At 35.4% G+C, this 16421-nt stretch overlaps 1 protein-coding gene across 5 annotated transcripts in view; it reads left to right on the plus strand.

Annotated features, from left to right (window-relative positions):
• The window catches only part of grip2b (glutamate receptor interacting protein 2b), a 143981-nt gene that overhangs the window by 90856 nt on the left and 36704 nt on the right, over nucleotides 1-16421 (plus strand). For 4 of the 5 annotated variants that reach the window (XM_026236253.1, XM_026236254.1, XM_026236255.1 and 1 more), the window contains exons 2-3: nucleotides 13094-13174; nucleotides 14917-15049. In XM_026236253.1, coding sequence (XP_026092038.1) covers nucleotides 13094-13174; nucleotides 14917-15049 — 214 coding nt within the window. Of the gene's footprint in view, nucleotides 1-1521; nucleotides 1698-13093; nucleotides 13175-14916; nucleotides 15050-16421 lie in introns of those variants that run through there. The other variant, XM_026236258.1, reaches the window with a different exon arrangement.

The raw sequence follows: 16421 nt of genomic DNA on the forward strand, positions 1-16421 counted from the left end.
ACTGCTTTGTATGACGAGAACTACATTTTAAAGGGTTAGTTCACCCAAATGTCATTAATTACTCACCCTCATGTTGTTCCAAACCCGTAAGACCTCCGTTCATCTTCGGAACACAGTTTAAGATATTTTAGATTTAGTCGGAGAGCTCTCAGTCCCTCCATTGAAGCTGTGTGTACGGTATACTGTCCATGTCCAAAAAGGTAAGAAAAACATCATCAAAGTAGTCCATGTGACATCAGAGGGTCGGTTGGAATTTTTTGAAGCATCAAAAATATATTTTGGTCCAAAAATAGCAAAAACTAAGAGTTTATTCACCATTGTCTTCTCTTCCATGTCTGTTGTGAGCGCGTTTACAACACTGCAGTGTAGTGATGTCCGGTTCGCGAACGAATCATTCGTTCTTGAACGATTGATCCGAAAACCAATCAACCGGTTCTTGACTCGTGAACGAGTCAATCTTTAGTTCGTTATCTGGCTCGGCTCAGTGTTCATCTTCAGTTCTCTCTTCACAGCAGTTCAGTCAATTTACTGTTTGAGTGCATGCATTACTCCGGGATATTGGTTTGTTTTAACTTATAGGGAGTGTCAGCCACATTAAAAAAGTTAACAGCTTAAGTCATTTGTGGATTAATGCGTATTGGAGACGCAAACTGTTTAAAACGATTCAGTTTGATTGGGTGAACTGGTTCAAAAAGATCCGGTTACATTGAGTGATTCGTTCACGAACCGGATATCACAAACTGCTTGGTTTTGAACTCGCTCACAACAGACACGGAAGAGAAGACTATGACGAATAAAGTCGTAGTTTTCATTTATTTTTGTACCAAAATGTATTTTTGATGCTTCAATAAATTCTTACTGACCCTCTGATGTCACATGGACTACTTTGATGATGTTTTTCTTAACTTTCTGGACATGGACAGCAGACCGAACACACAGCTTCAATGGAGGGACTGAGAGCTCTCAGACTAAATCTAAAATATCTTAAACTGTGTTCAGAAGATAAACGGAGGTCTCACTGGTTTGGAATGACATGAGGGTGAGTCATTAATGACATAATTTTCGTTTTTGAGTGAACTAACCCTTTAAGATTGAAAAAACCATCAAGTAACCATTCCCTGACACTCTGAGCCTGAGGTGGGCAAACAGTTTTTTTTTGAAAGTTCAGCAGTAATCTTTTCATGTGAAATTAAAAGAATTTTCATTCAATTAGCCTGCACTTTTTTAATTTTTAATTTTTTTTTTTATTGAAAATGACCCTGAGACAATAGCCTGAAGAAAACAGAAATGTCCACTTGTTTCTCTTTCAAGCTGAGCGTTTTTAGCTGTCTTTCACATTCAGAATGAATAGCTCTCATTCTGCTCCGAGATTTATATCTGTGTGAAGCAAATCAAAGGAGAAACCAAAAATCTGTAGGGGAGGAGGAACCGTACAGCCTCATATGGCAAAAAACGCAGCTTGCATAGAGTTCGGGGAGAGAGAGAGAGAGAGAGAGAGAGAGAGAGAACACACACACACACACACACACACGACAGAGCCCAAGGGTGAGACCAGACAGGGGGGCTCTTGCTTCTGCTGCTCTCAGAGCTGTGCTTCTGTCTCTCAATTGGTGTGTGTATGTGTGTGTGTGTGTGTGTTTGAATCAAGCAAGCCAACATGCTCTGTGGGCTACGGAGAGAAGTGAAGACCAGTTTTGGTGAGAATTGCTCTTTACTGGATTCAGGATTGGTTGTGGATCTTTTAGTTGTATAAGGGAGAGCTGTGTGTGATTCTCAGCACAGGGAAATCTGACAGACATGAGCTGAAGTTCAGCCAGAGTTTGCTTGTCAAGGTAGTCTGTTTGATCTTGTTATTATGACATGATTGGTTTATTCTACAGTGTCTTAAAGTTTAATGGCTGTTTGTGTTTTAAGGACTAATGAATGACATTCAGGACTTGTGAGGCTGAAGCTGAATATATGTTGTCCTGATTAGAGTGTTTTTGGAGATATTGTCAAAGTTTATACATGCTCATAGTTTTTCGATTGGCTGTAATGGTATAAATTACATATTTTATCTTTTAAGTATGTGTGCTACAACAAAGTTCTGTAGTATTACCATGTTTCTTTTTTGGATATGGTACAATGGTAAACTTCACGAAATCTGTTTATACTTTTCCAGGTCATATTTCATCCCAAAATCGAAAGAAAAAAATGTAACGCATGTACCCCTATCAGGAAATTAGCATTACTAATGCAGAGAAATCAAACTGTAACACAACAAAAATATATTGATATATTTAAATGATGCATTACAGTAAACATTTAAGTAATTATTTAAAGGACTCTTTCAGAACATATCTTGGCATGGTGTTTGTTGTAATTTATGTTTTCTGAAAAGAATTATACAGATTTTAATAAATATATTTGGTACTATATATTTGTGTATCTTATTAATAATATTATTGTAGTATTTGTTGTAATCCATACATTTTATGCCGATTTAAAAATGCATATTTTTATCAATTAAAAAATATAATTTAAAAAATATTATATAATTATTATATTTTATTGTAAATTAATAATATAAATATATAAAAACTAAAATGTATATTATTTTTTAAACATCAAAGGAGTAAAATATCAAAACAATGTCACAAAAATGCCCAAAAATTCAAATCATTTTCTTTTTTGCAAAATATAATTTCTTTGTCTTTTTGTTATTAGTTTTAGAGTGAAATACAGCTTGAACAGGTTCTTGACAGATAATTACTTGCCATTTCTTTCTTTGAAGTGGCCTACCTTGGAGTACCATGTAAATTCTCTGATATTTAAATACGGTATTCATCCAGTACCATGGTATTTCCATCTGACACATCACTGTACCACCAAAGCACTTTGTGTAAAGAGTATATAATGTGTATGACTTCTTTCCTGAAGCCACCGTTACATGGCAATGAAGGGTCATAAATAATGAATGCATAAAACGGTCTTTATATGTTATAATTGCAGTGTCATGCATTTAAATCGACATACAGTAACATGTATATAGACTCCCGCTGTGAGAGCTTTTTTTGCTGCTTATGAATGACACAGTGTTTTTAGATGAAAAGCATATTTATGGGCTCCGTTGAGCGAGTCAGGGGACGCTGATCTAATGAAGAGGAGCAGAGGAAGGCGTCATGCAACAGAGCTCAGTTTAATGTTCTCCCAGCGGGGGCCACAGACGCAAAGACTGCGTGTGAGAGTGTTTGTGTGTGTAATGATGCTCAGACACTAGCTTAGATTGAGAAATCTCATCATCCATAAGTACGCTTTGCCTTTCTTGTTATCTGAGTTTGAACTATTTTTCAGTTCTACACGCACTACAGCCAGGTTACATTCTCCCAAAATATTGTCGACAATTACAATCCTGTAAAACATCTCAACATCCTTCCATCTGATACCATCTGTGTGTTTTATTGGTTTAAGCTATTCATCTTCGCACCCTCCTGCGTATTTTTTCTTTTCTTTGACTTTCTGAATCTATTGATGGTAAATTTGTTGAAATTAATGTTACTGATACTAATGTTACTAATTAATGTTAAAGAAATCACATCCTATTTTTTTTTTCTTGTCAAATATTGAAGTAAATTTGGCTGTGATATAACCGTTGTCTTAGATTATACTGACACCTAGTGGTGTGGATACTGCATCCCGCGAAATCAAATGTTCCTTTACCGATTTTATTGTAGATATAGTACTCAATTAAGAGTACTCAATTCACAGTCAGCAATGAGTAATTTATTCCATGATTAAAAGTAGCATAAAAGCGGGTTTTAAAGAGAGACAGCGATTCATTTAATTTTTGGCTTATCATGTGACCTCAATATGGCCGCCGGTATGAGGAAGCACGGTTTATGTCAAACAAATCCGTTTTTTCAATCTTTTTCTGTTTTTTGTGGATAAAAATGTTGTTTTTATCTGATGAGAATATATGATAAAGCCACGATTCATTTAATTTCATGATCAAAAGTCAATGTCATAATAGCATAATTTTTGGCTTCTCGTGTGATCTCAAAATGGCATTTTCATTTTGCAAAAGTGCGTCCTAACAGCAAGCAAGCTTTTTAAAACTTATAAAAGCCAATATTTAATTGAGCCTAATAACGCTGAATATAAATGATAATTGCAATTAAATAATCCATCTTGAAGCATCTCCGTCCACTCGAACAAACAATGATTACGTCAACAGCCACCTTCTCCGCCGCCCACACAATGGTTTGACACGAGTTTTAATGTAGAGGAGCACAGCGTCCTCCTTCGCTGTCTTTCCTGTGACTAATTTCCCATTTACATAGCTGGCATTTTCAAACCGCTCATTATACTAATTGTGCCTTGTTTGTCCAGATGCTGCTTTGCTTGTTGTGTTGAGTTATTTAGGGGAAAGTGAGTTATGGCGATTGAAGGTGGACTAGGTGTAATTGTATGTTTTTGAAGTATAACTCTTTAAATAATAATGGGCAAAATCATCACACATTTGTAGCACTGTGGCAAGCGAGTGTTAAACGTGCCTTGAATTAGAGCATTTTGTCTCACTCAAAAGCTCAGGGAGAATGATCCATAATTCTTTGCTCAATTAATATTCTGTCTTAAGAACAAGAAACTCCTGGTGAATATGAAACAAGCTTTGTGACAAGGATACAGTTTTCCTGGATCATAAAAGCTATGTAGTTTTCAGGAGTATGCTTCTAGAGGGCATGTAAGTCTGAAGTAACAAATTTAGGTAAATGGGTGCAGAGCCAGTGGTGGTTTTGTAGGCAAACATCAATGCCTTGAATTTTTGTTAGCAGCTATTGGTAGCCAGTGTAAACTGACAAACAGAAGTGTGACATGTATTATTTTTGGCTCATTAAAAATGTATCTTGCAGCTGCATTTTGGATTAATTGTAGAGGTTTGATAGAACTGGCTGGCAGACCTGCCAAGAGGGCATTGCAATAGTCCAGCCTGGACAGAACAAGAGCTTGAACAAGGAGTTGTGCATGCTCTGAAAGAGAGGGTCTGATCTTCTTAATGTTGTATAAACCAAATCTGCAGGACCGAACAGTTTTAGCAATGTGGTGTGAACAATTCAGCTTATCACCAATCACAACTCCAAGGTTTCTAGCGGTTTTTGAAGAAGTTATGGTGGATGAGCCTAACTGGATGGTGAAATTTTGATATAATTATGGGTTTGTTAAAAACACAAGCAGTTCAGTGTGAGAGTCCTATTATGTCTCTTACGAAAATTAACCATGGTTTTATCACATTGCTAAGCTAACCATGTAATCTGTAGATCCCACCTTCTTACACGCCATGACTGGTCGATTATGTACAATGCATGCATGCTGTTGGTCAAACTACTTTTCAGTCTTTAACTTTAACAAGTACAAAAACAGGAAACCAAAACTTGGATATTTTGGGCAATATAGAAATCCTGGCCTGGATGCTCACACTAGCCAAAACAGACATGAAGTATCCACCTACATTTTAAAACCAGGTGCAGCACAATAGGTTTTGTAACCAATATTAAATCTTCACTTTTGCTCACACTAATGCTAATTAGCATGCTTGCTTTAAAAGCCATCCTATTTGTGTAGTCCAAAGCACATCCAATGCATATTTAAAAGGACAGCTGTGGACAGATGAAAGGACGTGATTGGCAGATGTGAGCCTTAATGGTGTACTTTAAAGTACCGGTTTGGGTTAATGTACCTCTAAATATTGCTAAGCATTATTGCATTGCATTAAGCAAATGGATATTTAAAACAAAACGGTGGTGGGGTGAATGTTTTTAAAGGCAATTAATCCTTTTACCAAGTACCCTTCCATCAAGATTTTGGCTTTCAGAAAGCTTTAAGAACATAATAAAGACAAGGTTTGGCTCATTGGCCAATTGTAACGAAGTAAGTTTTCTAGAAGTACACTTATTCAAGGAACATCTCTCAGGAATGGTGAACTTAAAATGACCCAGCTCCCTACACCCAAATAGTCCGGAAAACATCCAGTACCAGTATATTCATGCCCGGAAACTCTGCGAAATTCCCATTGTCCCATGGTGTTAGCATGCATAATGACAACGTACCGTGGTGCTGCTTGCACGGCAACCTGCATCAGTGCTTGCACAGATGTGCTTGGATCTAAAATGCCGGTTCCTACTCACCTCCACCTGGTTTCAAATAACTTTAATTTCAGAGGCCGAGACATAAGTGTGGTGAAACCTCACTACCATGATGTTCTAGAACACACACGCCCCCGTCGGTACGGTTTAAGCTCCAAGATGCGTCTCTGAGTGAGACCCTGAATGATTACGGCGGTTAGATGTGACAGTATTTTAAAAAGCCTTTTCCAGTAGGTTTAAATAACTGAGTGCATGCTTTTTGATATTATTTTTTTCTCTCTTTTTATCCCTTCTCTTCTTTTTTTATTTTATTTTTTATTATATCCCTGGCTGTGAGGGTTGTCAGTTATAATGTAAACTTTATGCTTATGTCTGTTGTAGATATGGTGGAATTGTAGGTTGTTTATTGCTGCCAAACAGTATTGTAACACATTTATACATGGTATAAAGGATCTAAAGCAATTTTGAATATAAACATTTTTCTTTCAAGAAAAAGAGATTAAAACTGATCTTGCATGACATGGCATTTTTAATTTATTCTTTCTTTCCATTAAGAGCAAAAATGCCTTCTGGGTCAATGGCTTCTTGTGTTTGTTTTGTATCATTGATGATGCATATGATTCAAAGGATAAAACGATGTGAATATAAATGTCGCAATAACGAAAAAAATGTTTTTTCTTCTGCTGTAAAACATTAAATACGATTTTTAGTTGAAACTGTGGTCCTTGATGATTCATAAAATGCAAGTCAACACCTACCAATATTACTTAAATAGTCAAAAAATTAATAAAAATGAAAGCAATTCAAAAAAACAAGATTAATATCTACGTTGCCCAAGAGATGCTATGGTCCATTTACTTATCGTATTTTTCGGACTATAAGTCACACCTGAGTATAAGCATCAGTCCAAAAATACGTAATGACGAGGGAAAAAAATTATATAAATCGCACCGGACTATAAGTCACATTTATTCAGAACCAAGAACCAAGAGAAAACATTACCGTCTACAGCCGCAAGAGGGCGCTCTATGTCTTCAGTGTAGACTACAGGAGCACTGAGCAATATAGAGCGCCCTCTCGCGGCTGGAGACGGTAATGTTTTCTCTTGGTTCATTTCTTTTGGTTCATGTCAAATAAATTTTGATAAATAAGTTGCATCTGACTATAAGTCGCACTTGACTATAAGTCGCAGGACCAGCCAAACTATGAAAAAAAAGTATGACTTATAGTCCGGAAAATACGGTAGTTTTTGTCGTGGCCGCAACATACTAACTCGTGGGCACGTCATATTAACTCATGGGAACGTCATTTTATGTCATGGCGACAAGATCATCGTAACGTCATCCTTATGTCGTATGTTATGCCATTACCTCGACAAAATGATCTTGTGGCCACAACATTTCACTTTCCCACGAGTTATTATGTTGTGGCCGCGACAAAACTAAGTGAACTGACCATGTTATCTCCCGGGCGCCGTAAATATCCATGGCTCCTGATGATATATTGATAACTTATGAAGTGTAAAAACTGGTCTGTGCAAGAAACGGAACATTGTTTACAACATTATTACCTGTAGTTTAGAGCCTCAGGCAAACGGGGGATTCTGATTCTTTTTTGTGAACCTAAGTGTTTAGTGAACCGAGTCAAATAACTGATTCACCAGTTTGCTTACATAATCAAAGAATGACGTCAGGTATGCACGATATAAAAAATAATAATAAGGCACCCAATGTGAAACATGGATGTTTTACCTGTTTTAAGCATATAAAGTTAATCAACTAGTCTTAATGAACTCCACGTTTTTACATAAACAATAAGAAACATAAAAATGTGTATTTCATCCCTTCAATCAAGTGCTTTGTTCACATATCGGTCCGAGTCAAACTGTTTCCTCAGTTCAGTGACTGTTGAAGTAATTGGCACGCTGAATGAGTTGACAAAAACCAGCATCATTTGATAGGTAATACAGGTACAGGTAATAATTTTGCTAATTATGTTCAGTTTCTTGCACAGACTGATAATTTCACTTCATAAGACCTCAATATATCATCAAGAGCCATTGGTATTAATTTTGCTTTACTTTTTTTATGTTCAAAGTGACAGTAGTTGCTGTCTTGTATTTTATGAATAACCTAGGACCACGGTTTTAGCTAAAATTTTCTATATTGTTCTACTGAAGAAAAAATGGATGTCTGAAGGTAAGTAAATCAAATTTTCATTTTGGGGTGAAAGTTCTCTGTAAACATGCGCTGACTAGATGGACATGTTCGACCATCAACGTTCTAAAAAAGCAGAGCTTAAGTTAAAAGAAGTTCAACTTAAAAATAATAAAACAAGATAAAACATCTTAGACATTTATTCCATATTTTTATCACAAAGATGTGTTCCGAAATGGCCCCTTCTGTTTGTCTTGCACTTTATAGTTGCTTTGCATCATTGATCAGCCAAGACCATAACATCATTTGATCGATTGTACCCTGAACAAGAGAAGCCTTTGTATGTAAATGTGTTTGTGGATGTGCATTGAGTTTGCAACATTAGTTATTATAATGTTTGTGCATTTTTTGGCTGTTTCTTGGGATGTTTGAATGTGTGAGGTGTGTGTTTTTGCAATCAGTATTGTGTAGCTCATATCACCCAAGTTGCAGGTTCCTTTCCTGGTAAAGCTTCTGGCTGTTTTGTGCTGATAATGGGGAGTAATTACCGGAGTACATGCGGAGTTTAAACAAAGAAAGACTCAAGCTCTCTCAGATTATAGCTACCATATCCTCATCGCAATTAGAGCTATTCATTGGAGCAGTTTACCTTAAAAAAAAGTTGCTGAATGGTGTTCATGCTGAATATCTTACATTCACAATGCATACAAAAGTTTCTGGTGTATCATGATCTGCATATTGTTATAGTTATTTAGTATTGTGTTCTATAATGTGCATTTATTAGTAGTGCATTTAGAGTGACAATATTTATTATTATATTTTCTGTCGTTCAAACGGTTAATTGTATTGATTTATTCTTTATGCTTGTAGCCTAATCAGTTTCCTTTTAGGCCCTTGAGTAGAAGCCAGGATTAATTTTTGTTATTTCTTTACCTATTTTTGTTCAGTGGCTCTTCGGTGCATGATAAAACCAGATGATTCTGTGTTTTGCGATTTAGGTACCCGTCACAGCTAAATCTCTTCCTTTGATAGGTGACTCGTGAAGGTTTCCAAAACCCTCGAGCACGCAGATTAGACGGATGCTGCTCATCACGTGGAATGCCAATATGCTAGAGTTTTCAGCCGGCTAGCTGGGAGGGAGTTTCGTTGGTTTGGTTTTGTGCTAGAGCTAGAGGCTAATCTCACCGTTGAGCCGTCAGTAATAGCTTTCACAAATGCAACAATAAACACTTTAGATTGCGCCCCGCAGACTGTCCTCGCATTCTCACGAAGGCATGTATATTTTTTAACACTTGTCTGGTCTCGTTCTGTCCTCCTTTGGCGAGTGGCACAAGGTATTTTATTCCTTTTTTATTTCGTTTGGTCACACAACGTTACATAAGGGAATTTTCAACTGAAGGAGCTTGAATGTATTACTGCATCGTGTCATAATGAGGTTGTGTTTTGAGGCGTGCAGTTAAATGAACAAACAGTCAAAACAGACTGTAGTTTGAATTATGATATTTAGTGGTGTTTCCTAGAACAGACATCCTAAGTGATAAACTTTGCAACGCAACCTATTTATGAAAAATATAAAATAGACTGACATTAAAGGAGGGAACAAAACAATCTAGAGACCTGAATATAATTGAAATTTGAGGGTTGGCTTCTTTGACATGGGCCATTAGCATAAAAGCAGTACAGTAGTGTCCCAATCATGCTAAAACACTTCACAAACCCATTAAAGCAGTATAGTAATGTGCTAATCATGCTAAAACATCAAAAACTCATAAAAGCAGTATAGTAATGTGCTAATCATGCTAAAACATCAAAAACTCATAAAAGCAGTATAGTAATGTGCTAATCATGCTAAAAACACTTCACAAACCCATTAAAGCAGTATAGTGATGTGCTAATCGTGCTAAAAACATCAGAAACCCATTAAAGCAGTATAGTAATGTGCTAATCATGCTAAAACATCAGAAACCCATAAAAGCTGTAATGTGCTAATGATGCTAACAAATTCTGCAGTAAACCATAAAAACAGTATTGTGCTGATCATGCAACCAACCCCTCAGTAAAACCATAAACACAGTTTAGCATGCTAACCATGCTAAAAATAAATAAAAGAAAACCTTAAAAAGCAGTATTGCAGTATGCTAAACTTGCTAAACATGCTAATCATGTTAAAAACCCTCAAACGTAATGTGCTAATCATGCTACAAACCACCTCAGAACACCTTAACAATATAGCAACGTTACATTTTTTAAACATGGTAAATCAGTACCTGAATAGGGTTAGCAACTTCAGAAAAGAAAAATAATATTTTAGGATCTCAAAATATTTGTACTGTACCGCATAGTGTGCCATTTCCGTGTATCTGCAGTTAAGTATGTGTATAAAAGTTTCTCAGAAAAAAATCACATTTGTTTTGCTTAACCTTTTTATGTACAAATCTTCTAAAAAGAGCATAAAACCCAACGGAACATGCAAACAACTATATAACAATGTGCCAATCATGCTAAAACCCTTCAGAACAGCCAAGTCTGTTTTAATGTGCGCATTTACATCTGAAAGATGTATTTTTTTCTGTGTGTTTGCACATCTGCAAAATGTCTGTAGAAGATTTCCTGTCAGACATTAAATAAATGTTTAGAAAATTTCTTTAAGATTTATGATTTTGAATGTAAAACTGATTTTTAAAGACATTTATTATATCTTTGTACATGGCATATGCATTCAAGATGAATCACTCTTTAACAGACATCTTGCAGATATATATGTGTGCTTTGAACAACCATGCTTAAAACTACACTTTAGCATGTGGCAGAGACATTTTGAAACGAACTGTGATTGGTTGTTTGATATGTCGGTCAAACGCTGAAAGATGTCATGAGTTCCAGAACATCAGCCATCAGTCTGAAGATCTGGCTATGCAAGACTAATCTTCTGATAACAAACCCTTACTGCCTCATGCAGCATGACCTCAGTCAGATGAGGGTATCTCAGAGCCATCACTCCTACTTTCTGCCAGATCCTTCATTCAGTGCTGGTTCCCTTTATCGTAATGCACTCGTGAGAGTTTGTTTGTCCAAATTAAATATTTCACTTCAAAATTAAAGTTTTATCATCATTTGCTCATCCTCTGGTCATTCTAAACCCAGTGACTGACTTTCTTCAGTTGGAACACGAAAGGAGATGTTTAGTAGAATGTCAAAGCTGCTCTTTTTCATAAAAAAAAAAAACAACAACAAAAAAAACAAGTTCTAAATCTAGTGAAATGCACAATACTTTAAGTCTTAAGTCTTATGATACGTTACTACATTTTTCTGTGATACAACATTTTGTCCTTTTTGGAGCTTTGGAGCTTGCCATCTCCATTTGTTGTTTACTTTATTTGGAAAAAAGCAGCTTGGATATTAGCAAAAAAAATTTTTTTAATATTTTTATTTGTGTCTGTGTTTTATTTTATTTAGGTTTTGTTTAATTTTAATATGTTTTGTTTTTTGTTGTGGTGTTTTATTTAATTTTGTATGGTTTTTTTTGTGCGTGTGTTTTTGTTCCATTTTATGTTAGTTGCTGTTTGTTTTTGTTGTTGTTGTTTTTTGTTGTTGTTTTTTTTTAAAGAACTATTTAACTATTATGTCCCGTTTATAAATAATTGTCAATGGATTGACATTTAAGGGAGAGTAAACGACAGACTTTTTAAGTTTAGATGATTTATTCCTTAAAGATTTTTCTTTGATTTAAAGGGAACACAAGTGAAAGTTTATGAGCTTATAATTATAATAACAATGATGGCAACAGGTGTTACCTTTCTTTCGGCTGAATACATTAATAGTGTTTGTCCTGCTGGTGTGAAAATATGAAGTAAATTGTACCAAGCGTAAGAAAGCTCCAGAGACGTGTAGTGCTGATGAGTCCGGTGCACAAGGGGGAAATCCTCATTTGGAAACTTTGAAGAAATGAAAACTATCCTGCTCATGAATATTTTATCTGCTCCAAATGAAGCAAGTGCATTCAGGCATTTGGCTTGACAGAAAACAATCCGAAAGACATTTGTCACACAATTGTTCTCTGTAAAGAATGATTGTGTTTCTGTGATTATTACTGTCCATGAATGACAAATCCTCATTAGCATGTCTCTGGGTGCTAATACTCTCTGCAGTCAAAGAGACACAGTTCATCTGTCTATGAATACAGAGGTCATAATACAATCCCATTCTATTTAATATGAATAAATGTTTTTATTTTATTATTTTTTTTATTAATGCTAGATAGAGAGAGAGAGAGAGAGAGAGAGAGCGAGAGAGACAGCGAGAGAGAATATAATACAGTATAAATAAGTTCAAATCGTCTGTCAAGATATAATATATTGCCATGTAACACTGCCTATTGTATATTTTTATTATTAAATTGTATATTAGTTTATTTATAGTTTAGATATTATTTTGCTATTTTCTTTATAATAGTAATAATAATGATGGAATATATGACCACATTCTCCGTATTCATTTCTATTTTATTATATTAGTATTTCACAGTAATATTTCTATTAATATTAAGAGATATTAATGATGATGATAATAATAATAATAATATTTAAGTATGTATTTTTCTATTAATGTAGTATAAAAAAATGGGTGTAAATATGCACAATTAATTTGTATTTGTTCTTTTTTTTTGGGGGGGGGGGGGTGAAATATAACCCAGAAACACTCTTGTTTTTGTTTTGGATTCATGCTCTAGCAGTGCTTTATATGAAACATACTTTTTTTGACTACAGCTTTTTCACAGTACATTTATGGTGGCTGTTTTCTCGTGTCTCTCACCTGCAGATGATGGGCCGTACTCTAAGGGGAACAAGGACTCGACGGGGCCAGACAACTCGCTCACTTCCAGAAGACAAAGCATCTCAGGTATGCCTGATTCCCTTTCAATGGCGTCTGTTTGTGCCCACACACATCCTCCCAGTGCTCCTTCAGCGTCCCTTGATCTCAGGGATCGTGTCTGTCTTTCCCCATCGGGGATGTTTGAGTTCTTCTTGCCACATTGGTTTGAATGGCTGTCTGAGATGGACAACACTGGGGGTTTGTGGGTGTTGTTACAGCTTTATCCAAATGTTTCTTGAGGTTCTTGTAAAGTGTCTGTCTGAGTCATTCTGCTAGCTGCAAGCGTTTGCTGATGCGAGACCTCTTTCTTCTTTTAAACGGATTGCATTATCTGAGTAAACTCCATGTGTGACTTTGGAAAAGTTTCAATATCTTGACGTCTTAAAGCAGAACAAACATTTTCAAAGGTTAATTTACACGTGACTTTTGAATGTTAATATCATTAATTCTTTTTTTCTCCTTTTTTTTTTAAACCTACTGTAACTTTACACACATGTGTCCTCCTTCAAAACGAGTGCTAGAGGAAATTGTATTTTTGCATTTCTGTGTATATTTTTTAACATTGTATCTGCATTTTGATATATGTATATATGAATATGTGTATATATTTTGATAAATTGTAATATAGAGTATTATTTATAAACGAAATGAGTATAGTATAACGTTATAAATACAAAATTTAAAATAACAGCATTTACTTGAAATATAAATCTTCGGTAACACTATTATTAATGTCTTACTTTTTGGTCAATTTAATGTATCTTGCTAAATAAATGTATTCATAAAAATAAAAATAATAATAAAAAATACATCCATACATACATAAATCGTATTGACCCCAAATTTAAATTGAATGAAAATGCTAACTGCATACAAACATTTTTAAATTCAATTAGCCAAAGCTAGTATTTGATAGAAAATGTTACCGCAATGTATATATAATGGCAGATTAAAGGGTTAGTTCACCCAAAAACTGCAAATTAGCTTGTGTTTTACTCCCTCTCAAAGCATCCTAGGTGTATTTGACTTTCTTCTTTCAGACGAATCCAGTCGAAGTTATATTAAAAATTATCCTGGCTATTCCAAGCTAAATTGTTGTAGTCAGCAGGTGTTGCAGGAGAAGCGTGAGCATTCATAATAAAACGGCTCCAGGGTATGAATAAAGGCCCCATGCAGCGAACCCATGTGTTTTTATAAGAAAAAAAAAATCTATATTTTAAAGGTAATAAACACTTTTCTCTCACTCCCGTAATCCATTAAGGCTTTTTCAGAACTTATATCACAGGAATAATTATCATAGTTTGAAAAATTTAGCTGATGGCATTCGATAAGTCCATTTAGATTTTTACTTTTGGAATAACATTCCAGTTCCAATCCGTTCACATTTAAGCCCACACATTCATTGGCTTGATTAGATTAGACTTCCTGACGCAGCTGGATTCCAGAGGAAAGTGTAGCATTACAATTTCTGCTGCACTACTGGTGTGTGTGATAGATGTTTTGGTTTATCTGTTTAAAAATGCATATAGTCACAGCATGAATTGAAGATGCAAGTTCTTTGGGGTATAATATTAGAAAACAAACTCAAGCATTCTTGATATGGAGAATTTGACAAATTTCTCATCTTTAGTTAGATGGGAGTAAATGCAGCTCATTTGCACATCCAATACAATATCGGAGACCATTTGTGTGATAGTGTCATAATAACATGCTGCTGACTTTCGTCTGTTATCTGTGTGTATTTGTATTGTTGTGTTTCTGGCCTGAAGAACTGCGTGGGGTTACACTGGTTGAGCTGATTAAGAAGGAGGGAAGCACTTTAGGTCTCACCATCTCAGGCGGAACAGACAAGGAAGGCAAACCGCGCGTCTCCAACCTGCGGCCGGGTGGACTGGCAGCTAGGTGAGGACTACAGCTGAAGTCATCAATGCAATCTCACAAATTCATGCAGACAATAACTCATCAACTGTATCAGCCAATCACAGAATGACAAAGTGGTCACCCGGCATCTCAGAAAAACAGCAAGCCAAACTAATTAGGTTAGGTGGACATTTGTACCTACAATTTAAGTATGCTAATCCTTGCTAATGTGGTTCATGCACTTTTTGCATTTTAAGTGTGAAGTACAACTTAATTTTTTTTTACTTAGATTATTGTTACAAACGTCTATTTTGGAGTTTTGTTTTCATTAGATAGCATGCAGCTAGAAGAGAACTGACTGTTGAAGCTTATTCATGCTAATGCTTGCTAATGTTGCAAAACATACCATGATGCATTAGGCTTGCGTTTTGACTAATTTTTAGAACATTACTGCAATTGAGTAGTATGTGCCACATCTTAAAATTGCATTTTATTGTTACTTTTAGCTAATATGCATACAACTTTCAAAAGTGCTAACCAGTGACACATATGTTAATAGAGTCAGAAAGCACTTAATTTTAGCTTCCCGTATCTAATGTAAACTGTAAGGCTAATATAATTAATTCAGGAATAATTTAGGTAACAAACTTAATATATCAACATTTTAACTAATTTTAGCTAACTTGGTCAACAAGATTCAAGCTGTTGTTCCACCATGAAAGTAGCTGACCTGAAAGAAAAACTGACCATATCAGCAGTTTATGCTAATTCTTGCTAACGTGGAAATGAGTGCTTGTTGTGTTATGTTACATACTTAAGTGTTAAACATTAGCTTTTTTATGTTACTGTGGCAGTAACAAGCCTCAATACTAAAGTGGTCAAGAGAATTACCTTCAAATACCTTTGCTATTGAACAAAATTGATTCAGGTAGCTAAAAGCTAAACAAATTAGCTTTCTATAGCTAAGTTTCTTACCAAGATTCAAACTGTTCTAATGCCATTACAGTTGCTGACCTGAAAGACAAAACTGACCACAGAAGCACCTAATTTACGCTTATGCTTGCGAATGTAAACATACATTGTGTGTTACATCCTTAAGTTGTGAGCTTTAAAAATAAAGAAGGAAATTTGATAAATTGTTGTTAAATTTATTTTTCCTCATACTTCATTTTGATTTACTAATTTCACTGATATGAAAGCTTTCCATCTTCAGTCGTTTCTTCTTTCCTTGTGGCTGGTATGACCATGTTATGGAGCGCATCTCGGCTGATGACATTTTTTTGTCAGGCATCATTGTGCTGGCTTATGTATGCTCAGAGGACAAATGGGAATGAATAGCATTCATTTGACTAATTAGCATCTAAATGAGCATATTCACACTCCCTGTGGAGTGTTCAACGACAGATATGGAGTT

Source organism: Carassius auratus, chromosome 47 (assembly GCF_003368295.1).
Source record: "Carassius auratus strain Wakin chromosome 47, ASM336829v1, whole genome shotgun sequence".
Lineage (NCBI taxonomy): Eukaryota > Metazoa > Chordata > Actinopteri > Cypriniformes > Cyprinidae > Carassius > Carassius auratus.